Source organism: Myodes glareolus, chromosome 2, assembly GCF_982192425.1.
Source record: "Myodes glareolus chromosome 2, mMyoGla1.1, whole genome shotgun sequence".
Taxonomy (NCBI): Eukaryota; Metazoa; Chordata; class Mammalia; order Rodentia; family Cricetidae; genus Myodes; species Myodes glareolus.
In genome coordinates, this window is record NC_142027.1 from 125,581,210 (window position 1) to 125,600,779 (window position 19,570).

At 53.1% G+C, this 19,570-nt stretch overlaps 1 protein-coding gene across 5 annotated transcripts in view; it reads left to right on the forward strand.

Moving 5' to 3' along the window:
• Window positions 1–1,967: 1,967 nt before the first annotated feature.
• Window positions 1,968–19,570, forward strand: part of Cux2 (cut like homeobox 2) — a 175,782-nt gene continuing 158,179 nt past the window's right edge. For 3 of the 5 annotated variants that reach the window (XM_087903661.1, XM_087903665.1, XM_087903664.1), the window contains exon 1: window positions 2,240–2,310. Coding sequence is in view for 1 of the 5 variants with exons in the window: in XM_087903660.1 (XP_087759786.1) it covers window positions 1,968–2,078 (111 nt within the window). In the remaining 4 variants the exon portion in view is untranslated. Of the gene's footprint in view, window positions 2,079–2,239; window positions 2,311–8,718; window positions 8,767–19,570 lie in introns of those variants that run through there. The other 2 variants (XM_087903660.1, XM_087903663.1) reach the window with 2 other exon arrangements.

The following is a 19,570-nucleotide window of genomic DNA, read 5'->3' on the forward strand; positions in this document are numbered from 1 at the left end:
TGGGATTGTGTGATATTTCTTCACAATTAAATTTAGACTCTGCACTTTGGGCAGGAATACCACGCAGGCACAAATCTTTCTCGGCACAACGGACCAGGAGTCTCACCATAGCAGTGTGTCCCATGGAGGCAAAGTCAGACATATGTTAAAATACTCTTTCGTCTGAAGCTCTGTTTGTTAAATGTGCTTTGAAAAGGTCTCACAATCTCTAATTTTTTTTCTCAAATTCTCTATTACAGGTTTTTAGAGAACAAACTCAAAGACATGGAAGCTGCAAGCTGTACAGACACTCAAGAAGAAATTGTAGCCATTTTAAAAAATTGCAACGCATTAGTTATGAAATTTGCCTAAATTCATTTTGCAGAATGAGAGCTGTAATTTGAAGGCAGAGTTATCGAGAGAGGAAATAAACCACATGTCACGTGCAATTTAATCTGGCAGGGAAATGGGCCACTCGGAATTGCTAACTCGGCCTAATTCGTTTCTTCTCTGGGAAAGCTCCGCTTTTCGTCTGAGGAGTCTTTTCAACTCCTGAGTTAATGTATTTGCCCAGCCGTCACAGAAAAAATGTATGAGGACAGTAAGAGAAATACTGTACCCTCCTTTAAATCACACACAGCTCGAGTGATGGCTGGGAGCGATCGCACCTTCTCCCGAAGCATTTAAGAAACAGTTATTTACATTACATTAAAAACTTTAATTGCCTCGAAGCACGTGCTCGAAGACACAAATATTGGAAAATCATCAAAAATATCCATCATGATTCTCTGTCCTTTACAACTCTTCTAAACTTCATCTTTTTTATAGCCCACTGTATTGATCTATTGTCCCAGACCAAGAGTGATGCCAAGAGTCCAAGTTGGGTCATAAAAAGAGAATATAATTTCGGCTAGCTGTCCATAAAAACTGGTCTTTTGACAGAGAAGTGGGGGGGGGGGCTGTGGCTCTTCTTTTGGAAGGGGAAGTAAATGGGGGTGATATGCGGGGTAGCTGCACAGGGCCAGGCAAGAAGGGTCACGAGGAGGACTTTTGGGGATTGGTGTCTCCAGGAGTGATGAGATTCTGAGTCCCGTCTGGAGGGTGAGACTCTCCAGGTCTGGGGGTTCGTAGACACAGAAAGGGAGAGGAAAATGTGAAATATGATTCCTTGTCACTTTTTTGGTCCAGGGTCTGAACTGTAAAAGGCTAGGATCTCCCCTCCCTGTGCTAAAGATCAATTCTCCAAAGACAAGGAAAGCACAGGAACTGCAGGGCTGGGGGTCCCCTGGTGGGTTGACCACAGTAAAGTTTACACGACCCCCACACAGTGGTAAGAGGTCCGGAGTCCCTGTAGCAGGCCTGGGGCCCCACAACCGATCCAAGAGTCGTTGGGGAAAGGCTTTTGCAAAGGTTTCTCTAAGAACACCCTGCAGTAATCATCACTCCATATCAGGCCCTTGCATAGTAAAGTTGTGGGGTGCGCTACGCCCGCTAAATAATAGCGACCAAAGCCCTACTGTGAAGACTCAAAGCACATCACGCAGGGTCCTGGGTCCCTAGGCGGTACCACGACCCCGTTTCAAGTCGAAGGCTCCAGTGCCGGCGAGCACAGTGCTAGGCGCCGGGAGACTTTCCCACGGCTCCGGGACGACCCCTGGCGGCCGCCACCCGCAGCGCACGGAAGCGTGTGTCGCGCTGGGGACCTCGGCCGGCCGGCGCGCGTGTGCTCCGTGCTCCCCTCGCGCGAAGCCACGCAGAGACCGGCCCCACGCGCTGCAGAGCGCCCACTTTGTTCTTTCCGGTCCCCGTCGCCCGCGGCCCCTCCGCGCTCCCGCCGCCCCCTGCGCATCGATCCGCGCGCGCGGCGCTGTCGATAAGTTTGCGAGAAGCCAAAGTCAAGTGCGTGCGCGCGGAGCCGGGCCGCGCTCCCGGGGTCCAGCCCGGGTGTTGGCGGCAGCCGCATCCCCGGCCGCGCGCCCGCCCCCAAGATGGCGGCCGAGGGGGGACCGCGGGGGGCCCGGGGGCCGAGGCCGGCCAGGGTGGCACGGGCGACCAGGGGGCCGCGTTCAAGACGGCGCCTGGACCTGCGGCGGCTGCAGGTGAGCGGGCCAGCTTGCCTTTGTTCGCCGCCGCCTCGATCGGCCGGCCGCCGGGACGTGGGAGCCTCCGGGGCGGGAGGAGCGCGGGGAGCGGGAGGAGCGCGGGGAGCACGGAGAGCGCGGGCAGCGCGGGGAGCGGGACGCGGCTGCGCAGCCGCCCAGCCACCGCCGCCGCCGCCACCGGCTGCTGCAGCCTGGACACTCGGTGCTCCTCCTGGGCCGATCCCTGCGGGTTAGTCTCTGCGTCTTGCTTTCCCCCCTCCCTCAGTTTGCCAACCCCCTCCTCCCGTTTTCCCTCCCTCCGCCTGCTTTCTGCCTCCCTTCTTCCCACCTCTGTCTTGCCGCCCCCTCCCGCGTTCCTTTCCTTTCCCTCCCCTTGCTTGCTCCCTCTTGCTCCCTTCCCTCGCTTGCTCACCCCCACCCCCACCTTCCCCTTCATCGCAGTCCCCGGGCCTGGAGCCCCAGGCCCGAGCGCGCGCAACTTTGCGCACCTGCCGCGGGGCGGAGCAGGTGCGCGGGCTGCGGCCCCTGGGAACTTTTGCACCCGTGGCCCAGGCTTGTGACTCTACCTCGCCGGTTTCCATACCCTGCTCTCCCTGCCCCGGATCTCCCGGGTTTCCGTGGACCTCCTCGCTCCCCTCTCCTTCCCTGGGGCTACGCTCTTCGCAGTCCCAGCACTTTTTCCTCTGCTCCTGGTGCGCGGGCTCCGGGTGCCCCGGGGTTGGGATGTTTGCTGCCATCTTTCTGAGGCCCAGGGTTGGGGGGGGGCCTCACAGTACCCCAACTGGAGACACAACTGGGTGCTCAGTGTGCCCGCAGAGGCTCCCTCATACCCTGCGGTCGGACAGAGTCGCGGCAGGTGCGGCGATGACTAGGGGCAGGGAAGGCGTGCAGATAACCGCGCTCTGAGAGCATTCTGCCTGGCCAGTGACATTCTCAGAAGACGGGGCAGCGTGTCTGGAGATTTTATTAAAAAAAAATTAATAAAAGCGGAGGGGCACCCACTCTATCCTTTTAATCTGCCCGCAGATCTCGTTAAGTTGCCTCTGATAAGTGGCTCCAGCCCCCCTCTTCTCTGTCCCCACTTCTCGCTCCCCTCCTCCCTCAAAGCCATTGAGCCGGAGAGAAAATCGGGGCACTCAGGCATGCAGTTAATAACTGCAAGAACCATACAATTCCTGGTCCGCTCCCGAGTTGAGGTTACAGTTTGGTGGCCGGCTGAGATGGGCAGGGTTGTTAGCTGTGCTTGCTGATTTAAAGGATGCTAAAGTGGCCTTTGGTGGGGGGTGGGAAGAGAAGGAATGAGAGGGAGAGAGAGTTGGGTAGCCACATTGGGCTTGGCACGAAGGCCAATGGTAATCGTATTCCCTGCTAATGTTTGTAAATGAGACCGGGGCAGGCTGGGGGACAGCGTCTTTATTTATGATTGATGTTCTGTAACATAAGGAATGACAAGAACGCGGCAGACGAGAGGGGAGTGAGCAGCTGGGCTGGCGGAAGCCCTTAGCCCGGTGCTATTGTTATTCTGCTGGAGAGAATTGCCACGGTGAGGTTTACAGCGCCGGTATTTGCCCGGGTCGGCGGGAATGCCAGTTAACACAATTCTCATTAGATAACTCCCTTTCCATCGAGGAGCCTGGGTTGCAGGCTTGATGGGAGAGAAGCTGACCCGGGGCTGAGAGCTGGGTGCGGCTTCCTGCGTTGATTTCTGAGCTGGGGGTGTTGATGCTTGCCGCTCCCTGCCCCTAGTCTTGGTGGGGAGTCTTTTGTGGAAGGTCACCCCAGTCTTGGTTCCAGCTGACTCCCTAGAGTCTGCAAGCCTTTTGTTAGGGTCTTAGAACACATTGAGATAGAAAAGGATATTTGAGCTGTCAGGGGGTGGTCGACAGGCCTGTCCAGGTGGCAGGGACCGGCAGCACCAAGACCTCTCCCCCAATAGGGGATGTGCAAGGGTGTGTGTCTGGGGAGAACTCATTAAGACAATGGCTGTATGTCTGGTACAAACAGACTCCCAGGGAGTGGGGGGGGGGCTCATCTGAATCGATATAAAGAGGAGGAGATGTCCCCCAGGGAGTTTGAAAAGGCTGCATAGTTCTAGAGCTCAGAGCTATGACTGTGGCAGTTACAGCATGCCGCTACCCAGGCCCAGGCCAGCACAACTGTCCACTCCTTCCCCATTCTCAGAATCTTCTGTGTTCCCTTGCACAGTGGGCAAAGCCCAGGGTCTTTCGGGTATCCATCTCGGAGCCCTTTGCCCAGGGACCCTTTCTGGTGCATCCTGCTAATGACTCCTCCACGCTCGCTTGCATCTTCATTTTTCATCCTCCACAGAGGAGAGGAAACTTCTGCAGCTTGTTTTGACATACAGGTAGGAACTGTGGATCTATGCAGGATCGGAGCTGGAGGCTCCCTTACCCAGGGCTGGTGGCCTGGGAGGACTGTGAGTCTTGTATCCTGGATTGTTCAGGTTGCATGGTTCCTTGCAGCTTGATTCCTAAGTCTTAAAGTGATTGAGCCAGTAAAAGCAGCCCATGTCCCCAGGCTGGACCACATTGCTGACGCTGTCCCATTTGGGACAAGAAAGGTGACCTTGTGCCTGCTGGGCTCTCAGCCCTCTGAAGTATATATATATATTTTAAACATGGAAGCTGACCAGTTAGCCATTATTTGTTCCAGCACATTCTCTGAGCGTGGTGGAGCGAACGTGCTGGGGCTGGCTTGGTGGGATGGAAGTCAGTCAACCCCAGAGATTGGGGGTTCAAGGACCTGAGTACCCCACCTTGGCACTCCTCAGTCCCCTCCCCCACTCTCCTTCTTTCTCCCTTCTTTGCTTGTAGCAGCCTAGAAATAAGGAGAAATAAAATCCCGTCCTGAGTTAATGCTGGCATATTTCATTTGGTTATAGGATGGTTTTATGGTGAGCATCACTAATGCGGGCTTATTTTATGGCTTTTCTGTGTATTGTCGTTGTAACTGGATTCATGGGTTCATGGTTTTCTCTTCTGTTTTCCTTCACCTCTTCTCTACCTTTTATATGACATTCTGGGTCCTGGCCCCCAGAACATCTTTCCTCTCCCCTGCAAAGAGAGTTGCTTAAGCTAAGTGGTTAGGGGCACCCAGTTTGAAAGAGGGGATGGAGTCCCTCTGCCCAGCTGTGTTTGTGGGAGAGGGGAGAGGTGGAGTTGGCGGCCCCTCCCAGGAGACTTGGTAGGAAAATGATATCCCACTCTGAGGAATCTGCCGAAGCCTCAGGATGAGCCAGCAAGACTGGGCTTTTTAGAGGTGTATTACAGAAACTTCTAGAATGGCTGGAGGCCAGGTATTGCTTTGTGGAATATTGTTCTGTGCTCAAAGTTCAGAAAAGAGTGTCGATATAATTAAAATATTATAACCCTGTGATGTTCAGAAGCAGGTAGATTTTACACATCAGCTGCGAAGTGCTTAGACATTCATTAGAGCCCGTGACAGCTTGACTCACCTAAATGTGCTATCATTTCACACATGTCAAATCCTCCTTTCTCCCCATGACGGCGGTAAATAAGCCATCAGCCCTGGTGATTCCTAACTTTGGGAACTTTGACAGTGTTGAGTTGCTGTCTGGCAGAGCGGGGAGGAGGCAGGAAGGGCTCGGTGTGCCATGACAGGCCAGCATGTGGGGAGACTGAGGAGGGGGTGGGGGTACGGGTGGGATCAGGGGAACCTTCTCTAGAAACACCTCGAGGTTAAGAAGGTTGAGCCCAAGCCACCGTCCTGTATGCGTTCATTAAGTCCAGCTGGCTGGTGAGCCATCCCGTCTGCCTTCCTGCTTCCCGAGACCTTTTCTCAGAAAGAGCTGGAAGCAGATGTTCATGTATTAAGGAGCCCAGCTATCGTTTCTGGGTACGTTTCTCCCCTCTCCCAGTCCTGCTTTCTCACTTGGTCAGAAATTGCTTCTCAAAGATGGGCCCTCTGTTGGAGTGCTGGGCAGGAACAGAGCAGCCCCCGCCCCCGGTCCAGGTTGTGTGTGTGTTGGGGGTATCTTAGGATTTCCTTTAGCAGATGGAGGCAGTATGAGGAGCTGGCTGAGCACTTTGGTGTCTAGGTGGCCTGCACAGACCTGGCTGCATGAGGTGGGGGGTCGTACCAGCATGTACACAAATAGGATAATTGGCTCCTCCCCCACCCGTCTTTCTTTTTCTTTTAACTAGCCCATTAAAAGAAGATTCTATCTTCAAACTTGACATTCTGTGAGGTAACCTTTCTTCCGGCAGATGGTGTTTTACACGTGAACACCTTGGCTGGTCTAAGTTTGGGTCTGGTTGATGGCAGTCAGGGGCTGCCCAGAAACTGTGGGCTTGTATGCTATTTTCAGCAAGGGGAACAACGGCTAGCCAGTTCCCCGTCACCTGGTGGTGAGACAGGGCTTGGTACGGGTGAGGCTCACGCGGGCCATGAAGCGGTGACTTGCTCACTCACCTTTCCTACCTGTGCTTTCTCTTTTCTCTTTTTCTTTGAGACAGGGCTGACTAGCTCAGGCTTGCCTCAAACTCTGGATCTTCCTGCCTCAGCTTTCTAAGTGCTAGGACCCAGGCAGCCCTGTACCAGCCTGCTTTTGATCCTGGCCTGGGGACCTGTCTCTATGGTGGGGGAGATGACCCAGCACCCCAGGTCTCTCAGAAGACTAAGCCACTGTGTGGGCAGGCTGAGGTAGAGAGAGAGGAAGAGCCACCCACAGTGTCTCATTCTGATGGCTTCGCCCAGCTTCAGCCCTGTTGTGACTGGTGTTGGTGGTGATGGTGGGGGCTACTGGCCCTTTAAGTAATTTTGTTCTGAGACAAGAAATTCTTAGGGTGGAGTTCACTGTATGCTGAGTCTCCCTGACTCCCTGGCAAAGATAGGTTGAAGTGCTTCATAAAATGGTATTTCCCCCTGATGCTTGCATTAAGCCTTGAATCCCTTTGTTCTGATGAATACCGTGTGACCTGACCCCACCCTTCCTCCCCTCCATCTCTGTCCCCTACTCACTCTGCTCTTCCATCACACAGAACCCACTCCTACCCCATGGCTTTTGCACATGCGTTTCCCTTGCCTGGAACCTTCTCCTTGCCCTCCTGTGACTTTTGTTGCCCCCAGTCTCAAATCGTCACAGCTCTCCCCACGACAGTAAGTCTGACCTCTCTCATTTTACTTTATTTCTGCGTGTAGGTGTGTGTGCAGGTGCATGTGTGTGCGTGTGCAGGTGCGTGTGCAGGTGTGTGTGCAGGTACGGGTGCAGGGACGTGTGTGATGCGTGTGCAGGTGCATGTGGGTGGGTGTGCAGGTGCGTGTGGGTACGCATGGAGGCTGGTGGTTGACATCAGGTGTCTCCCTCAGGCACTGGCCACCCTATTTTTTGGGTCAGGATGTGATGGTTAGTTCTGATGGTCGACGGACATGGCTTCGAGTCTCCTGAAAGAGTGTAGTGAGGGATTGTCTAGATTGGGTTAGCCTGTGGTATGTCTGTATGTCTGTGGGGGATTGTCTGATGGATTTGGGAGACCCAGTCTGGAAGCGTGCAGCACCGTTTCCTGCCTTGGCCCCGGGTTGTGTAAGAGCATAGGAAGCTGGCAACGATAGCACATGTGTTTGTGCTCCTGACTCTGCTGTGAATGTGCCGTGCCGCTTCAAGTCTCTGCAGGTTTTTCATTTTACCCTCTGAGCCGTCTCCCCAGCCTGACTTGGTTTTTGTTTTGTTTTTTTGATTTTTTGTTTGCTTGTTTGTTTGTTTTTCGAGACAGGGTTTCTCTGTAACTTTGGAGCCTGTCCTGGAACTAGCTCTGTAGACCAGGCTGGCCTGGAACTCATAGAGATCCACCTGCCTCTGCCTCCTGAGTGCTGGAATTAAAGGTGTGCGCCACCACTGCCCAGCTTTTGTTTTTGTTTTTTGATACAGGGTTTCTCTTTGTAGTCCTGGCTGTCCTGGAACTAGCTCTGTAAACTAGGCTGGCTTTGGACTCTGAGATCCACCTGCCTCTCTGCCTCCCAAGTACTGGGATTAAAGGCATGCACCACCGCCGCCTTTGTGTGTGTGTTGTAATGCAAAGGTGTATCCAGGCTTTCTAGGGACCATGCATTTTCTCAAGGGTTGACCTCAGAACTTTCTGGGGATGTGATGGCTCTGTGCATCCTAGGAAGTAGTTGTCTACCATCAAATGTGGTAACTGTCTTCCACAAAGGCTCAGGACAATACATACTTTGAGGTTCCAGGTTCACCATACAACTCTGCCTCCATAGTGTGCCTGAAGCCTTAGCTAATGAAAGTGAATGGGTGTGACTGGCTGTAGCCAATAAGAACAAAGAGGTGTGGCTAGCTATAGTCAATACGTGATCCTAGGTCAGTAAAACTTTATTCACAAAAGTAGGTAGTGATAGCCATGGCTTGGCCTGGGGTCTGTGGTTACCCCTCACCTCCTGTGAAATATCTGCCATGTAGGTCAGCCATTCTTGGATTTTCCCTTTGCAAGAAAGAATGCGTTTCCTCTGCTTTAGGATGGAAGCCTGGCTGTCCGGGATTTTGATGGATGCCCTGTCTCCTTGACTTCCTAGCTGTGTGACCTTGAGCCGTGACTAGCCTATCTGTGCCTTTCTTTTTCAGTGGGACTGTTAGTATTCCCCTACTACGTGGAGTACGGCGGTGTTCAACAGAGCGTGGGGCGTGCGACCATGCTTTGTAAGTGCTTGTTCCTTCTTAGGTGTTTTTAGAGGGTGTGGGGCAGCAGCCAGAACCTGCTGGCTTGGCAGGCTGTCTCGAGGCTTTTTGGGTGTTGCAGTATGCTTTCCTAGTATCATGCAGACACCTGCAGAGGTGGCAGCCCTGCGTGGCCCACAGATGTGTCTGTCTGTCTGTGTGGATGAACTGGGATGTGCATACTTTCTTGTGAAAGCTGTTGGTATTTAGAACATGGGAGATTTTAACTCAGAAATACAACTGCTTCGGTTCCCTTGTAGATGAGGGGCTTTAGTGCCGGGAAGGGTGTTCCCAATTGAGGGAACAGCCGGCGCAAAAGTGCAAAGGATTGGGGGGTCCACAGAGGGTCAGGACAACTGGAGAGCCAAGATCACTGGCTATCAAGGTTACCTTGTCCTGGTTATGGCTGTTTTAACAGGTGCCTTGAGTCAGAAAAAAATCTCTGCTAGGGACCCCAAAGGCTCCTGACAGAACCATGGAGAGAGAGTGGTGTGGGACAGAGTCAAGTAGCTAGTGGCCTCCAACAGTGGTCCTGAGGCTGCTTGCTCAAGACCCTTCCCCACCCCCATTCTGTCTCTGCCATCCTCTAGCCAAACCAAACTGCAGTTCCCGGATATACGTTTGTCATTAAAAAGAAAGGCAGAAGAAAATCAATCCCCGGGCATTCTGCTCTGAGTTGGTTGTCTGCCCAGGGCGCCTGGAGCCCAGCAGTGCTTAAGACTGTGTGAGCCGCTGTCACTCAAACTGGACAGGACCAATGGGTCCCTGGGAGCCGCTCTGCTGTATTGGCTTGAACAGTTAGTTGACTGCTTAGGTGTGGGTGCTATGGCTGGGGAAACCAGAGAGATGATCACCTCCCTGGACAGGGACCCCTGAAAGGGTCACCACTCAGCAGCTTATCATTTGATACCTGTTGTCCCCCATGAGCAACTCTGGACCTGTGTCGGTAGGCTGTGTTGAAGGCCCAAATCTTCTGTCTGCTGTTTATCAGCTGTGTGGCTTGGGCTGAGTTGCTTAACCTCTCTGAGCCACGGCTTCTCATATATAAAGTGTGGATAGTGGCAGTATAAACTGAGGTAGTAAACTCAATGCTGGGAACCCAACACACAGAAATGCTAGAGAGAGCTGGAATTTATAACTGCTGTTGTTTTACTCTGTAGATGTGTGTTTACCACTCATGGGGACACTAATAACGATAATTAGTAATTATATAAATAATAGTGTAACAACATAATTAAGATAACTTGTAAACTATGTGGTTAGAGGTTATAGATATTACATAGATGTTAGCAGGAAGGAGGAAGGCTGGGTGCCAGAGAGCTGCGAGGTGACAGGCACAGGCAAGGTGAACACACACATCTGGACACTGAGCTTGTCACCAGATGTTGGAATGTGACCAAGAAGTCGTCTGTACCTGGCTTCCTGGAAACAATGACTTTCCAAGCAGGGATCTGAGGGCCACGGTCAGGGAACACTTCCCAAAGTGGGAACAGTGTGTGCAAAGGCCCCGCGTGCAGAGAGCTGCATATAGCACAGAATTGGAGCAGGCAGGAGGCGGGGCCTCAGGTTCTGGCTGTGCTGTAGGAACCGCCTGCCCCTGTGCCCCCCTCCTCTCCCAGAGGACAGTTGCTGCACTGTCAAACACAGGAAACGCCTTGGGAACTTTATTTTGTAACTAGTTAATCCGCTTCACCCACTTCCCCTTTCAATCTCATGACTGTGCGTGGAACTCCCAGGGTTCAAATCCCAGCTCTGCTGCTTGCTAGCCGTGTGCTCTACTTCCTCTTTTGAGGCTTAGTTTTCCACCCACAAGTGGGCATGTTGGTGGCTTTGTTGGTCAGGGTTGCAAGGGAGTGTCTTGCAGAGTGTCTAGGGAAGGTGACAGGTCTTAACCACTCAGCCTCCACAGTGGGACGCAGCACACAGAGCGGCTGGGACAGGCCCAATGCGTTTTCTTTGCTATGCACCCCATCTTCATGTGTGCTTCTCGGAGGCAGCAGACAAAAAGTGAGGTCACATACACAGGGCTCCCACTGCTGGGAAACGCCTTCTAAGATGTCCATCAAATTCCGAGGGAGCTGTCATGGTGCTCTAACTTCATCCGTCCAAAATATCTCTCTCTTGCCTCCTGCCTTCGTGCCTCTGTGGCATCTTCTCTGTTTCTTGGCAGCACCCGACCCATTCCAACCACAGCCCTTTGCCCTGACTGTTCGACCTGTCCTTCCCGGAGCCCTTCCTCTGGTTCACTGACCCCTGCTTCTGTAGCCCCCATTTAGAGAGAACCTCATCATCCTTTCTGAAATATTCCTTAGCTGCTCCCACTGAATTGATCATTCATTCATTCATTCATTCATTCATTCATTCTTCCTTCTTCCTCCCCTCAGGGAGTCACTCTGGAGCACTTGAGCTAATGGAAACCATTCGGCCTCAGGCCAGTGGTGAGCCTGGTTTATCTTTAGCTCTGTGTGTCTTGCTTTAGAAACTGGTGACCCCAATTCCAGCCCCCTTCTAATTAATGTGGCTATGAATTAATTTCCAGTGGCTGTGGGCCACCTGCAATGGTTTGCCAGCCTCAGTCATAGAAGACTCAAAGCACTTAGGGACAGCTGTTATGGTGACAGGACATAGGTAGGTGGCATCTCTCACCAGATGCCATGCTGAGACACCACTCAGGGATCAGAGAGGAGCTGAGAGTGCAGACAGTGACTCCAGGCTAACGTCAGAGTCCAGTCTGGAGATGTAACTGGTGGGAGCCACCCTTGACCTGAGCAGAAAGGCGTTGGGCAACCTCTCTGTCTCAGTTTCCTTATCTGTAGGATGGGTATCAGATCTAGCCCTCCTCTTCTCGGGATGTGAGATAAGACACAGAGGCCCTGGACCACGGCCTGGAGCCAGTTTGTTCCTGTCTCTCTCACTTTGGGGCCTCTCTCAATCCACTTCAGAGTACCAAGTCTCTGGGTGGAGGTGGCTGCTCTGATATCTGGCAGGAGAAGGCACTTAAGTTCAGGTGACATAGGTGTGGTGCCCCATGGCCTCCTCTAGCCCAGCATAATCAGCTTCTTCCTGCTTGGTCCACTAAGAGCCAGAAGCTGGGAGATAAGGGTTGGGGAGGTCAGAGCACACCCTTGGGGTGCCCATGCAGTTTGGTGTCTCTTGCATCTTTATTCAAGTTTGGCTCACATTGCTCTGTGATCCAAAGCCCCCGTCGATTCTCATTGTATCTCTCAATCCAATGCCATATTTCCCACAGGTGGCATTGTCAGGGCTGTCACCCAGGACCTGCCGGTCTCTGTGAGTGATCAGGGGTACCTTGCAGGGCTGAGCCCACCTGCACTCCCTGCACTTGCCTTTCTCCTCCCTCCCTCCTTCCTTCCCTCTCTCTCTTCCCCCTCCTTTTCAAAATAGTCTCCTATAGCCTAGGCTGGTTTCAAACTTGCTGTGTAGCCAAGGATGACCTTTAAGTCCTGTTCTTCCTGCCTCTTCCTCCCCAGTGTGGGAATTACAGATGTGCGCAACACCCCTGGTTTATGTGGTGCTGGGGAATGGAGCCCAGAGCTTGTGTGCCCCAGTCAAGCACTGTGCTGCCTCCCAGCCTCTTCAAACAACCTTCCACCGTCAACTCTAGCAAATGATTCTGGCCCCAGCCCAGAGCAGCCTGGGCAGTAGTTTAGTCCATGACTCCAGACTAGTGGTCTTAACCTGTGGGTCACAACCCCTTGGGAGGGTCACCTAAGACCATGGGAAAACCCAGACTTTTACATTATGATTCATAACAGTAAGATTCATGCAGTTATAAAGTAGCAACGAAAATAATTTTATGACCGCAGGTCACCACAACACGAGGAACTGTATTAAAGGGTCACAGCATTAGGAAGGCTGAGATCCATTGCTCCAGAACATTCCCTAGTCTGGATGGACAGTGAGTGCTCCCCGCCATCCAGCCCACCTTCCCACCAGTGTTGGGTGGCTTGGCACCCCTAGTCCTGTGGCCTGTGTTCCACAAGACGACACTCCGGACTGGACTGATAATAAGCAGCTATTGATTCCTGCGGTGGTCGTTATCAAGATTTATTTAGTCAATATGGCCTCCCCGCTCAATACATCGTGTCGTTGATAAAGAAGGAAGGAGATGGACTTGTAGACTGTATTAAAAAGTTTTTCAGATTTTCATTTAACAGCTTACTCCATCCCCTCCTTTCCGAGCTGAGCACGTAGCAGCGGCACAGGCACCCCTGAATTGATGTCTTCCCCTTCTTTCCGGGCTTTGCTTCACCCCCTCCCATCAGCACCCCGTTTTCTCATCTGATCTTCACTGTCTTTGGGGGCTGACAGTGTAGTTACCCTAGACTATAGAAGCAGTCTCTGAGCTCCAGAGTGGTCCATAAGCCCAGGATCATCCAGGGCTCCATGCCAGGCTGCCTGGCCCGAGTGTTTGCTCAGCGTCGGTCACTCATCAAGTAAATGGCCAGCTGTGTTTTCATTGGGTGCTGTGAGCAGGCCCTGGAGCCTGCTGGTGTCTGTAGGTGCCAAACGGATGAGGAAACCCAGACGTGGAATTGGAGGGAAGAGAAGTGTCCAAGTCAGATGGGGTGCCTGTCTACTCCGGGTGGCTGGCAATGGGGCAGCCCTGTGTAAGTGATGCTCAGGCCATGAGAAGGAGTTGATTAGGCAAAATGCAGACAGAAGAGAGTTCATAGCCACAAGCAACTTCCTGCCCTTGGGAGGGTGGACAACATCTGACCGCAGGTGTGAGGGTTTGAATGAGAAATGTCTGCCAAGGGCTCATGTATTTGAACAGTTGGTCCCCAGCTGGTGGCTCCCTTTAGGGAGTCTGGACAACCTTTGTGAGTTGGGGCCCTCTGGAGGAAGCGGGCCGGCCGTTAAGGGGCATTGGGCTTATGTCTGTCTGTCCTGCCCACTTCCCCGGAGATGTGAGGGAGTCCAATCCTTCCCCTGCCTGCCACCATGACACTGGTCATCCAGAGTAGCCCTTCCTACTTCAAGGTGCCCATTAGGTGTTTGGTCACAGGGGAGAAATGACAGCATAAGGAAGTGGGGGTAGCCCCGTTTTTTATCTCCAGGAAATCCGAGAGGCCAACTACCCCTTCTATTTAACCACCTTCCGGAATGTCATCTGCATTTCCGTTTCTGTCCCTAACTCTTCCACCCACCCTGCAGCTACTTCCAGCTGCCACCTCCTCACAGCCTCCCCATCCACCCCGCCATGTCCTCCTCTTCTCTTCCCACCTCCTGATGTCACTTCTTGGTTTGTTTCTGAGGCTCGCTGCTCTCTGTTGGCCTTTAAGTAGGTGATCCCTCTCGGGTCCTTCTCAGTGTCTCTGCACTTTGTCCCTGAGGTGACTTGCCGTACCCCCTAGTTATCTACTCTCCAACCAACCCTACCAGCTTCTTTACACAGCTTCCAACTTCTGCTTTTATCAACATTGAACATTTTATTGTACCCGTATTTACTTAATTTTGTCTGTATGTCTGTCTTGCATGTGTGAATATAGACCATGGAGGTCCCTGGTGCCTGTGGGGACCAGAAGAGTGACAGGTGGTTCTGAGCTGTAGCCTCATAAAACACCATCCACGTCCTTCTGCGGGTGCCGGGAACCGAACCCAGGTCCTCTGCGAGAGCAGCTCTCTCAGCCACTGAGCCATCTCTCCAACCACTATGGACATTTTTGACCGTGTGTGGCAAAGATGTCTCTAGGTCCAGATGACCAGATTGAACTCTTCTCCCCTGGGCCTCCACCCGAGGAACACTGAGATCCACAGGACAGAAACTGTTGGCTCCCTGCCTCCCACCCTCCTCCTGTCAGGCTGTTACTCAACCAAGGAGTTCACCTCCGTTCTCTACTCCCTTCGCCACCATTGGCAGCTGGACAGAGGCCCTGTCACTTCCTCTGTACTTTGCTTGCCTGGCTTGTCTTCTGGACTGCCTTTGGCTCCCCACCATGCTCACACACTGGGGTGTTTATAGATCAGGTAAGAACCAGCTGTAGCAGAGGCAGGTGGAGTTCTGAGTTTGAGGTTAGCCTGGTCTTTTAAGTGTCTGATGTCTGTTTTGTCCCCCCCCCCCCGCCTTGTTTTTTTAAGATTTATTTATTATGTATACAGTGTTCTGTCTGCATGTGTGCATGCATGCCAGAAGAGGGCACCAGATTTCACTACAGATGGTTGTGAGCCACCAAGTGGTTGCTGGGAATTGAACTCAGGACCTCTGGAAGAGCAGCCAGTGCTCTTAACTACTGAGCCATCTCTCCAGCCCCCTGTTCCTCCATTCTTTTACTGTTTTCTTGAGTATTCTTTAATGTAGCATTGGTTTTCTTTGCAGTTACACAAGGGTATGACATACTCATTTTTAACTCATCCGATTAGGGCTCAGGTTTGCCACTGTTTGCTTAATGTCCCCATTCTTGCACATGCTAGGCCAGTGTTTTAAAACTGAGCCCCACTCCAGCCCCTGCCGGCCCCTCTGAGGCACACTCCAGCCCCTGCCGGCCCCTCTGAGCCACACTCCAGCCCCTGCCAGCCCCTCTGAGCCACACTCCAGCCCTGGCCCCTCTTCTGTACCTGATCTTGCGCAATTATTTCTTGTACGTTCCTCTATCTAGCCCCAGGCCTCTGACAGATCCCCTTCCCCACACCCCTGGCATATTGATGCCCCCTCCCCACCACCCCTCTCCCACTAGAACCCTGTTGAACCATCCTTTTCCTTTGGGCACTTACAAAATTGGGTCCCCAGGGACTGGTCCTTGTGGTTGTCATTCCCTGTCCACAGGAGGCTCTTCTGCCCTGTGTTCCCACAGCTGTGGTGTTCTGTGTGCACATGTGGCCAGCAGAGCCCTTGGAAACCATGAGCTGAAACAGATCCCTTCGCCCTCAGATTTCTTGCTAATTTGGTCACAGTGATGAAAAGGTAACCAAAAATGGTGGACTGCTGGTTAAGCCCCTCCCCCATAGATCCCAGGCTCCTTCCAGCTTGGCTTCTCTTGTAGCTTGTGTGGCTCCTGATGTCACACTCTCTGGGGATCCACTGTGGCCAATTCTGGAACTGAGTGAAGGTGATTTTGCTTTTCTTGGCTTCACTGTAGACTGTCTGGAAAATGGGCAGGCATATCACCACAGATGAAAATGTGCTGAGAAGTTTAGCATTTGAAAAAGTGTATATTAAATATATATTTTTAATTACATTTATTTGTGTGTGAGTGCAGGCATGCACTACAGTGTGTCTGCAGAGGTCAGAAGACAGCTTGCGAGGGGTCAGTTCTTGCATTCTACCTTGTGGGTCCTGGGAATTGAACTCGGGTCATGAGGCTTAGTGGCAAGCACCCTTTGAGCCATCTTGCCAGCTCCCAGATATTTAGCTTTTGTTTTCTTTGTTTAGATTTAATTATCAGTTAGACCCTCAGTGCTTCCTCAGTACCCCCACTCAAGTGATTTTATTCCCACAGTGACACTATGATGTGAACCTTGCTAATCTCCTGCTTTCAGTGACTTGTCCGACGCTGCACAACAGAGCCAGGCAGTCTGAGCAGCGTCTGCACACGCAGGCTTACCTTCCTGTTATTGGTGTCACTGGGAAAGGGCCACTGTACCTCCAGCTGCCTCTCCCTTCTCCTAAAGCTAGTTTGTGTGGGGGCTGATTAGTGTGGGTGGCCTGCAGGAGACAGAGATGCCTGACAGGAATGGGAGCCAGGGCCAGAATTCCCGCAAATGCTCCCCACATAAGCTGTAGGCTTAGGACGTGCAGGTCCCTATAGAAGGAACCAGAGGACATCCATGACCGTTTCCTGTCCCTCACCAGCTGAGGTCACTAGACCTGGTCCCTCAAGCCAGTAGCCTGGCGCCTCTCCAAGCCAGCCTGTCCCTCAGAGGAAGTTCTCCACAGCCTCCATGATTGAGGGAGTTGGTCCCACAGCCCGTGGCCTACTTTGAGAGGCTCAGCTCTGGAAAAGAATCCTTCGGAGCCGTGCAGGGCTCTGCGGAGGCTTCTGGAATGTGGGTAGCAGGAGGGACAAAGGCCCAGTTGCCACTACCAGCCTAGCTGCCAATTTGGGAATCCCAACGAAGACAGACCCCCTCCTTCTTCCTCAGATGCCCCCTCACATCCTGTCCAGACGATGCCCTGGGTGGATAGGGCCAGCCTGAGCCCTGCAGGTGAGCAGCATTAGCTGAGCCTGCTTCTTCCCTGGGGACCTTAGCGCTGGGAAGTGTGTGGCCTCCACACACTGCTTTCAGGCTCTTTACCTTGACTCTGAAGTGTTCTGGGTCCTTCCTGTAGTGTGGTGGAAGTGGGTTATGGCTTTCTTTGGGAACGGTGTTTCTCAAGCTGGTCTGTGAAGCAGCAGAGTGTGGGATGAGGCAGATCATGCATCTGGGTCGATGTATCAGTCAGTCATTGCCATGTAACAAGACACGCAAGTCTTGACTGTAGGGCTCACAGGGTCTGTGAGTCAGGCAGAACCCAGTTGAAGTGGCCGTCACCACTCTTGACGGCTGGGCGACAGCTGGCTCAGCTGCCCGTAGGAGTGCCACCACGTGGCCTGCCCGGTGGTTTCTCCCCACTGCGCAGTGCCCAGGTTTCCAGAGAAAAGGTGGAAACTTGGCTTTCATCATTAGGCTTGGAAATTGGTGATCACTGCTGTCAACTTTACCTCCAGCAACGGTCAGCGAGTCCAAAGGGAGAGAGGTCTAGACTCCACTCCTCAATGACAGGCATGTCAGCCACGCTCCATGAGGAACCTGGGAAGGGAGAGATATGGTGGCTGCCATCTTGGGAGAAGTTGTTTTCTGTAGAAAGGGGGGAGCTGATTCATATCATTCAGGTGCAGGTGTGACAAAGTGATTGGGGGAGACGGAGAGTGTGTTATAGGTTGTGTGGAATGACTGGAAATGACAGGAAGTAGCCAAGTAGGGAGTGTAACAGGAAAGTCTGTGAAGAGAGTGGATGTGACGAGAAATGGCCAGATAGGAAGTGTGACAGGAGAGTGTGTGAGGGAAATTAGTGTGACAGGAAAGTGTGTGAGGGGAATGGGTGTGACAAGAGAGTGTGTGAGGGAAATGAGTGTGACAGGAGAGCGTGTGAGGGGAATGGGTGTGACAGGAGAGTGTGTGAGGGGAATGAGTGTGACAGGAGTGTGTGAGGGGAATGGGTGTGACAGGAAAGTGTATGAGGGGAGGGGAATGGATGTGACAAGAGAGTGTGTGAGGGAAATGAGTGTGACAGGAGAACATGTGAGGGGAATGGGTGTGACAGGAGAGCGTGAGGGAAATGGGTGTGACAGGAGAGTGTGTGAGGGGAATGGGTGTGACAGGAGAGCGTGTGAGGGGAATGGGTGTGACAGGAGAGCGTGTGAGGGGAATGGGTGTGACAGGAGAGCGTGTGAGGGGAATGGGTGTGACAGGAGAGCGTGTGAGGGGAATGAGTGTGACAGGAGAGCGTGTGAGGGGAATGGGTGTGACAGGAGAGCATGTGAGGGGAATGGGTGTGACAGGAGAGTGTGTGAGGGGAGTGGGTGTGACAGGAGAGCGTGTGAGGTGAATGGGTGTGACAGGAGAGCATGTGAGGAAAATGAGTGTGACAGGAGTGTGTGAGGGGAATGGGTGTGACAGGAGAGCGTGTGAGGGGAGTGGGTGTGACAGGAGAGCGTGTGAGGGGAGTGGGTGTGACAGGAGAGAGTGTGTGAGGGGAATGGGTGTGACAGGAGAGCGTGTGAGGGGAGTGGATGTGACAGGAGAGCGTGTGAGGTGAGTGAGTGTGACAGGAGAGCGTGTGAGGGGAATGAGTGTGACAGGAGTGTGTGAGGGGAATGGATGTGACAGGAGAGCGTGTGAGGGGAGTGGGTGTGACAGGAGTGTGTGAGGGAATGGGTGTGACAGGAGTGTGTGAGGGAATGGGTGTGACAGGAGAGTGTGTGAGGGGAATGAGTGTGACAGGAGTGTGTGAGGGGAATGGGTGTGACAGGAGAGAGTGTGTGAGGGAAATGGGTGTGACAGGAGAGCGTGTGAGGGGAGTGGGTGTGACAGGAGAGCGTGTGAGGTGAGTGAATGTGACAGGAGAGCGTGTGAGGGAATGGGTGTGACAGGAGAGTGTGTGAGGGGAATGAGTGTGACAGGAGTGTGTGAGGGGAATGGGTGTGACAGGAGAGAGTGTGTGAGGGAAATGGGTGTGACAGGAGAGCGTGTGAGGGGAGTGGGTGTGACAGGAGAGCGTGTGAGGTGAGTGAATGTGACAGGAGAGCGTGTGAGGGGAATGAGTGTGACAGGAGTGTGTGAGGGGAATGGATGTGACAGGAGAGCGTGTGAGGGGAGTGGGTGTGACAGGAGAGTGTGTGAGGGGAATGGGTGTGACAGGAGTGTGTGAGGGAATGGGTGTGACAGGAGAGCGTGTGAGGGGAGTGGGTGTGACAGGAGAGTGTGTGAGGAGATAGGTGTGATGGGAAGTAGGGGTTGGGTGGATGTGTCAGGGCATGACCAAGGAGGCCGGTTCTGTCCCAGTCTGCCATGGTGGCAGTCATGAAGTCCTGAGTGTGCCCCCTGAGCGCCTTGGGACGACTGTCCAGTTTGCATGTGGGGACCCAGGCCTCACCCGTCTGACCGGCCCCTCCTGAAGCTCTGGGCTGTGCTTGGCCCTGCCTGGACTTCTCTCAGCCGCATCTCTTTTCCTGTGGGTTTCGTGTTCCCCACTCCCACAGCGGGCCCCGCTTCTTTGAGAGAAAGCGCGACTCCCACCTCAACAGCCTGGAAGCCCTCCAACTACCACACTTCTCTTCAAATA